Below are 8,775 nucleotides of genomic sequence, written 5' to 3'. Positions count from 1 at the left end.
CGGCGAACTGCGCTCGTCACCTTGAGACATAAGATGTTAATCCTCTCATTTGCCCAGTAATTTCACTAGCTACGGCGCCCTTCAGACCGAAACACAGTAATGCTTACACATTACTGCTTCACGGCAGAAATAGGAGCCGTTTTGGTACCCATAATCTAGCCGGCATCCTGTGCAAAGGAGCCTCCCTCTCCTTAGTGTTATGGTAAAGCAATCAGAAATAATTAATATGTGATATAGAAAATTAACACAAAAAATTATGTCACTAGTTTATTTCATTGATAAGAGTGAGCCTTCAGTATTTTATTAATATAAAACATTTTCCTAATGCACTTTTGAATTATTACAGTGATTTTTTCAAATCAGTTTTAGTTAAATTATTTCCTCTTGAGGGAACATCTTCTAAAGCTATTGAGACCTGACAACAGCAATACAAAGAGAAGCATAACAATAAACTCTTCCCAAGTGATGGTTGAAAGAATCTTTCAAAAAATAAATTTCCAACATCAGTTCCGGCAAACAAATAGAAGTTTGATATTGCCGATAATGCTAATAACGGAGTACAAAGAACTGCAATAAACCTTGTTTCATTAGCTTCAGTCTTCAAAATGTTTTGTTTTAACCACTGATATGATGTATGCCTTGATATTAGCTTTCCAGAGTACTCCAAGGTAATGCCAATGTAGTTTAAAACAGTCCACATAAAAATATGCCAGACCATGCCATGCCAAAGAAAAATAAAAATAAATGTTCCAAGAGATGCCAATAACTTATAAACAATAATGGGCAATTTGAAGCTTCCACTTATTATATTGTAACATGGTTTATATATGTATCTAAAAAAAATGGTATTGTTTACATTATGTTAATATCATAGACAAGCTTACCAAACCATACATGTGCATTTTTCTATACTTGAAGGGAAACAAATGGGAACTCTAACTATAAGACTTTCTTTACTGACTGTCTGTCTGTCATAAACTGCAATAGATTGACAGCTGAACTCTTGACGGACTTTGTATTCCGATTGCTGTTTTTACAGTATACAATAAAATATGGACAAGTAAGAGCCCACCCAAGGTTCCATACATTTTTTTTTATGATTTACTTTATTTTATTACAAATGTATAGTTTTAGATTTTGATATAGAAGTTGACGTCCAAAGCTAAAATTCAAGTCTATACAGGGTGGCTGAGAGCCACCCTGTATAGACTTGTAGAATAATTATTATGTATTACTTGCCACATTTAATAGGTCTAGGTCAACAGAAAATATCCTTTACATTATGATTCCCTTGAGTGTCGAAATATATGTTTTTTTTGTGGCATAAACGGCCGAGAAATATCATTTTTTTAGTTAACACCTGGATATAGATAAGATATCTCCACTGTTCGCAAGATAAATAGTCTTGACAACAAAGTGATACTATAAGGGATCCATTTTTTCTTTTTGAGGTATATAACCCTTAAAAAGTTGGAACAGTATGGAACAGTAACAAAAGTATTTAATAAATACTAATATATATATCTGGTTCCATGTCAGATACTATTCTATGTCTGTGATAAATAATTGTCTATATAATTCTAATTCTCATTGACAACAAGTAGTACATGTATGTAAAAAGGCTAATTCCTATTTAAAAAATTCACATGTACAGATTGGTAAGAAGTGTAATTTATGACTTTGAATTAAACAATACATACTTTACTAGAAATCTATAGAGACCCACATCAAAATGTCTCCACATTTGAGAGTATACATGTATTCTTGCAATACATCGAGGAGCTGGTGGAGGCTCAATATTGTCAAGTCTGGTAAATGAAGAAACAATTCCATATGATATAACATATTTCATGTGAAACTGCAAACCCATCCATAAGCCACCCCCACAAAGTGCTAATGACGGTAATTGTCTAATAAGCTGGGGGATACAAAAAAAAATTAATACAAACTTTAATTTTAATAAATCATATTGAGATTTTATTGGACTTACCTCCATATCACTTTGCATTGCATAAAAGTAAATATAATGAAATATATAATCCAGAATGAGTGTATATGTAAAGAAAATAAATATATCATAAAAAAATCTTCTTATTTTTGCATCAAATTTATATACTCTAGTAAAACTTTTTTCAAAATCTTCATACAATATAACTGGACCAGTGTATAACATTGGCAAATATAGGATGTAACTAATCATATTAATTATATCCTTACTTTTCAAATACATTTCATCTTTGTTTTCAACAAAATCTATAGAATAGCTGATGCATCTTAACTCGGTCCATGCAACACAAAACAAAAGTAAATACACCTCTTCATCTTGCATATCATCATGTTCTAGAAAACTCCAAAAGTAGAAATTATATTTAAGTGAATTATAAGTAACAAGTAAAATAATACTGATTATCCATATACTTATTTTTTTACCCCCAAATTTAATCACTGCTGCATAAATAGTAGGTTGCATTAAAATTGTAACCAAATGTTTATAGCCCGTGTACTTGCACACAAATGTACAAGATGACACAATGTACCAATACTTCAGGTACTCAGGGAATTTCTCCCTTATTATTTCTGATAAAATATATTGTATAATAAAATAACACCAAGTTGTTTCAATAAAATACTTCCAACTACTCCATTCAATATCAGAAACATCTCTATATCTTGACAGAAACTTCCAACCAGGTTGCAAGTCCTTTAAATTAGAAAACTGTAAACGATTGTTTTGTATGATATCTGTAACATTAATTAAATGTGAAGTTTAAGCTACTCAACACACAAAAACTTACAATGCATTTGCATACCATTTTGTGACTGCACTAGTACAAAGAGCGAATAAAAATTTGTAATTATCCAAACAACGAAGTAGACCCAAAGTTCACTTTGATTAATTTTAACTTTCATTTTACAGTTTACAAAAAATAATGAGATACTCGAGGAAATTTCAAAATATTTCATAAAATCGGCGCCTTATTATTATGTTGCTGGCTGTTGCCAAAGAGGATGTAACGTGCACTTAGATTTGACATAAGTTTGAAATAGTAATTAGAATTGGGCGACGAAGTGTAATTCCGGCTAAGATTGAAAGCCATCAGTTGCTAAGAAGGTAGTTGATTTCGGCTATCTCCAAAGCGGATGTAACTACTACGTAATAAGAGGCGGGACTGCTTAGGTAAAAATTTAAATATAGTTTAGTAAGAAACGTGCAGTTATTTGACAAATTTAATAGTAGTAATTACAGTATGGCGATTGGCGATGAAGTATAATCCGGCTAAGTTTGAAAGCGAACAGTTGCATAAAATGTAGTGGATTTTTTTTATAAAAATAAGGGACGAGACGAGCTGGACGTTCAGCTGATGGTAATTGATACGCCCTGCCCATTACAATGCAGTGCTCCTCAGAATTCTTGAAAACCCCAAAAATTCTGAGCGGCACTACAACTGCGTTCGTCGTATATGTCTCAAGGAGACATACGATATTAAGTCTCATTTGCCCGGTAATTTCACTAGCTACGGCGCCCTTCAGACCGAAACACAGTAGTGCTTACACATTACTGCTTCACGGCAGAAATAGGCGCCGTTGTGGTACCCATAATCTAGCCGGCATCCTGTGCAAAGGAGCCATTTTACCAGTGGGAGATGGGAGATTTTTGATTTCGACTATCTCCGTGTTTTACAAGATTATTGCCGACATCTGTCAATCTACCAATAACTGCGCGTGTCATACAATCGAAAGGACCGCTTTTTTTGTAAAGATTTCGCTATGGCTATATCCGTTTTTTACAAGATGATAGACGTGTCACGTGATCTACCAATGACTGAACTTATGTAATGACACCCTGGCCTATACAGCAAAAGAGAAAGCCGATCTCCTATGTAATTTTGCCTCCGATTCGTCTCTTGACGTCCGACCGCCGATCATCCCGGTGTAAGAGCTCTATGCTTGAAATATAGTTCAGACAGAACTGTTTTCCTTGGACATCAAGAAGTCTTGCTCTCGTGTTCAGAAAGTGTACCCTGGGTTGAGCGCCAGTGATACCGCGTTTTTCCACACTTAACATTAAAATGGGTTACACCCAATGATGTTTAAAAGTATAGATAGGTTACCTAGACAACATTCGGTGTTTGTAATTGATACAGTAAAGCACACACGAATAATTTAACATTGCAATAGCACACTTCATTACGATTACACGTCAAAGAAGGATTGTAAATGTAATTATCGCAAGCGAAAAAGAGATAAATCTAATTCGCTAATTGCTTCGTATTTGAATAGAAAAAATATAGAATAAGTAATTCATCAGATATGATTTTGTACCGTACACCGTGATTTATGCCTAAAACACGGTTCATTCATGAGTTCATGTAGTAAAAGTTATAAAGTAGTAAAACTGCATTGAAATTAGGTAAATAAAGTGTCATTGATTTTATAAAAAAATAATTTAGTATTGATTATAATATAAAGCCACATTGATGATATCAGTTATTTGTACATAAAATAATAAAAAATATACAGACATAACAAAGAAAAACCGAAATGTATGTACAGTAAGGGTCCCATTTTTAAAATTTTACTAACGACGCGACGGCCCCCAAAAAGTATTAAGATCACAAGTATTATTTTTTGTACCTTATCTTATTTATTAATGTCTTTTTGTTGAGGGTTTATTTCAATAAGATAATGGGAGGAGAAGAAAATGATCCATTGATTCTTCTGCGTTTAGCAAAGGATATACCGAAAGTGACAGTGTTACTGAAAAAACTCCTACGTAAGCAAATAGCACTCACTAGACAGGACGTAGACACGTCCGCTACCTACCCTAAAACTTGTTTTTGTATTTTGATAGTTCAGGTACCTATATACCCAATTGTTTATTAAAAATTGTTACATTTCGTATTACATTACCTGCAACAATGCCTTTTTTACATTATTTCCTAAAATATTATACTACCTCGATCATTCTGCAACAGACAGCATCAATATTTCGTCATTTCTGTACGTTAATCTATGTCACTCGAGACTCGAGTCGCGGCGTCGTTCGGCTTGGATCGGCTTCGCGGCGATCGGCAATGTCATGGCGTCATATTAGATATTTTGTTAGAGAAATAATGAAATCATATAAAATGTTATAATTGATGATTTCTCAACTGTGGTATGTAATTCTATGATTTTTTTTTAACTTTCGTAATTGGTGCATCTTCCCATAACACAAGACGGCATTTTAATAATGTAAGTACCTACTTCTGTAGTGTTAACCTTCCATAATCGGCAAGTGCCCCCGCGCCGCTATATGCCAAAAATCGGGTGCGATTTCGGCGCGCGCGCAGTGGCCTGTCAATGCGTATAATTTTATGTGTATTAATTACATTGCTTATAATTAGAATGATATGAGAGAATGTATAAGCTATTGAAACAAGCTATAAGACCATGCACAATAAACTATCTTATAAACAAAATGAGAGTCAGAACTTGATCAGGGCGTAGTATGCCGTACGGCCCTTTGATTTTGGTGTATATGAAAGATCTGGTGCCAAAGGACACTTCCCGATTTTGATTAATTTTCTAAGATTGCAGCAATGTCGCTACTTAGTGATTGTACTGATAGTTTGTTTACATACAGCTGAAATAATAAATGATTTTTAAAAATTATGGAAGTAGATTACTAAAGAAGAATTAATATTTTTTGAATATATAGTTAAAATTATTTATACAATATTTCATATAAAATTTAAACTTTTTTGTTAATTACGAAATTTGTTCAATATACACACATCAAAAAAGTCTAAGCTACATGCATGATATTAGACCATTTATATTAATTAATTTCTAAGTTTTTTTTCACTCAAAGTGCATATTTGTTATTGATGACATACTGGCTGAATGTAAAAAAAATTAGATTATGTTTTGTTTTTAAGCTATTGCATAGCTTCTATCGCGGGCCTTGAGCGTGCGGACCGAATCCAAAAATTCCGTAACGAAAATAACCTAACACTTACTTACTAGATGTATATAGATATTTCGGCACGCTTTTTACAGTTGCCGTGGAACAGCGGTTATCACATATGCTCGTTGTGCAGAAGGTCCCAGGTTCGAGTCTTTTTATCACGTTTTTTTAATTTTTATTATTATGACAAGCATTTTTATTTAGTTTCACCTGTCCCGTTGTATGTCTGTAATCAAATCTTGCAAGTTAAATTTTACTCAGTTCCCGTTTGCTTCTTTTAAAATTAATTTTATTAAAAAAATACTGCATAAATAAAATAAATAAATAAATAATAATAATTGCATAAGTTGATAAAAAATGCTATGCAATAGCTTCACCGCGGCAGTCCCCGAGTGCCACACGTCTTTTTTTTTTTCATAAAATTAAATGAAAGGGAATTTGTTTGAGTTTAAGTGCGTTTTTATTGCTACGTTTAGTCGTGAATTGTTAGATATTCTTTACGTCATGGAGCGACATCATTTGACGGCAAATAAAATGCAAAGAGCTGTAGGGATGTTGCAAGCGGGAAGTAATCAATCTCAGGTATCTCGGCATTTTGACATTCATAGAAATGTTATTTGTCGTCTTTGGCAGCGCTACAATAATACAAGGGAACCCGCTGAACAGTGAATGCTGTGGCCGTAAAAAAATAAAATAAAAATTGTGTTTTCCGATGAGTCGCGATTCGGGTTTAGGCCTGATACAAGAAGGGTGCGAGTGTACCGTCGGCCTGGAAATACTGAAAGGCTCAGATGCATTCAGGAAGTTCATCCATACAGCGGCTAAACAGTTATGGTATGGGCTGGTATTATGAAGAACAGGCGAATTGAGCTCGTTTTTGTAAATGGAAACATGAACGCTGAAAATTACGTTGAGGATATTCTCAGATCTTATGTCCATCCATTTGCACAAACCTTTGGCTCAGATTTTACGTTAATGCATGACAATGCGCGTTCACATATAGCTCGGCGAACCAGTCAATGCTTGGCAACGGAGAACATCCGGGTATTGTCCTGGCCTGCACAATCGCAAGACCTCAACCCCATCGAGCACGCATGGGACATGCTCCAGCGACGTGTTTTGAAGGACTTGGACTGAGTGACAACAACCCAACAGCTGAAGGATTTGCTACAATTCCATTGGGAGCGAATACCGCAAGATGACATAAATAGTGTCATTAATTCAATAAATAATCGTTGCCGACAAGTTCTGAATAGCAGAGGAGGCCAAATTTTGTATTAAATTAAGGATAATTGTGAAAGAATAGGAATTCTTTCACAATAAATTCACTTTCTTTAGAAATTTCATTTTGTTAAGAAAATGTTTAGTTGCTCATGTATCTTAGTTTCTGCAGTATATTCTACTATTGTTAATTTCTGTTATTAAGAACTTATAAAGAAAACAGCTGTTATTTTTACATCATAGGACCCATAAATATAAAAATATTATTTTAAAAATAAAATACGTTATAATGAGAAAAACCATTCTAAAATTTAAATAAGTACATGTAGTACATGACTTTTTTGATGTGTGTATTAGTATTACAATAATTTATCGTTATTCCCTGTTCATGTACAATTCAATAATGTCATAGCAGAACTGTCAAACCGTGCGTCAAAAATTTATCTCTTATAATTTATTCATACTGAATTATATTTTGAAATTAAAATATATATAGTGTCACGAATCTAAATAAGAACTATCTCTCAAGCATGGACTAGTAAAAATAGAAGGACTCCGCGCCGTGATAGTAGAAAGTGAAGCACCTTTATGCTAGTGTGTGTGCGGTTACGGGGTGTACCAGTTATTATAATACAATTTTTTCTCCTATAAATAATCATATTATAGTTTTCACACTTTTTTCACAACGCACGACGGCATTTTTAAAATATTTTATTGCGTCGCAAACTTATCAGTCACAGACGATGGCAAATCTCATAATGCCGGTCGATCGGCTTGTATTAGTTAAAGTGTATGCGCGGGCTATGTATTTACTCGTTTACCGGCTTGTTTTGGTGCCTCACTGTTATGTAAGGTGACACGGAGTCCTTACTTTTTTACTCGTCCGTGCTCTCAAGATGGATCAAACTCAGTGTGCAAAATTTGATAAGTTCAGTAGTTTTGGAGTTCATCGCGGACAAAGAACGTGACACTAAAATTTTATAAGTATACTAGCTGATCCGACAGACGTTGTTCTGTACTTAATATATAAAACACTGTTTTGTTACTATGAATTTGTCAATAATACCTATTTCATAACATCAAGAATTATATCGTAAAAATGCTTCGTGTTTATGTAGTATAATGAAATAATTGTTTCACAGCAGAACTGTCAAACTCTGCGTCAATAAAATTTCTCATAGAAAATATGTCCATACAAAACAAATATTGCAAATAAAATTAATTATGGGTACCAAATCGCAATAAAAACTATCTCTCAAGTTGAACTGAACTGCACTCCATGTGTTTAAATATTAATAATCGCATTATAAATTTGGAAATAGAAATTGCAAATGAATTTGATAAATACTTCTCCGAAATCCCGATTATCACGACCAAAGACCTTAATTCTTCACCAAAAGCAGCACATGATATGCTTAAATTAGACGTACCAGTATCTTACATTGATTTGAAATTTAAGTATGTTAAAGGTTTATACTAAATATAATAACTAAATGGTATACGAAATCGTGAAGACGTGTAGTACACGGGGCAATTCATCAGAGCGCCATTTGTTTCCGAACAATGATATTATAGTGTTTCCGAAGCGGTAGTAGTATCTAGTA

General features: G+C 33.7%; 2 protein-coding genes across 2 annotated transcripts in view; one reads left to right on the top strand and one right to left on the bottom strand.

The window, feature by feature from the left end:
* The window catches only part of LOC126976781 (5'-nucleotidase domain-containing protein 3), a 197,100-nt gene that overhangs the window by 143,455 nt on the left and 44,870 nt on the right, over positions 1–8,775 (top strand). The gene's annotated exons all lie outside the window — the stretch shown is intronic.
* LOC126976778 (protein-cysteine N-palmitoyltransferase Rasp) lies at positions 254–3,022 on the bottom strand. Its single transcript, XM_050825365.1, has 4 exons — positions 2,811–3,022; positions 1,991–2,742; positions 1,701–1,918; positions 254–833 (listed from the first exon to the last, which is right to left on the bottom strand). The coding sequence occupies exons 1-4, from the start codon at positions 2,962–2,964 to the stop codon at positions 341–343; spliced, it is 1,617 nt and encodes a 538-aa protein (XP_050681322.1). The 5' UTR covers positions 2,965–3,022; the 3' UTR covers positions 254–340.

The sequence above is a fragment of the Leptidea sinapis genome, chromosome 42 (assembly GCF_905404315.1).
Source record: "Leptidea sinapis chromosome 42, ilLepSina1.1, whole genome shotgun sequence".
NCBI lineage: Eukaryota > Metazoa > Arthropoda > Insecta > Lepidoptera > Pieridae > Leptidea > Leptidea sinapis.
Note: the sequence above shows the minus strand (reverse complement) of the source record. Positions and strands in the feature narration are given on the sequence as shown.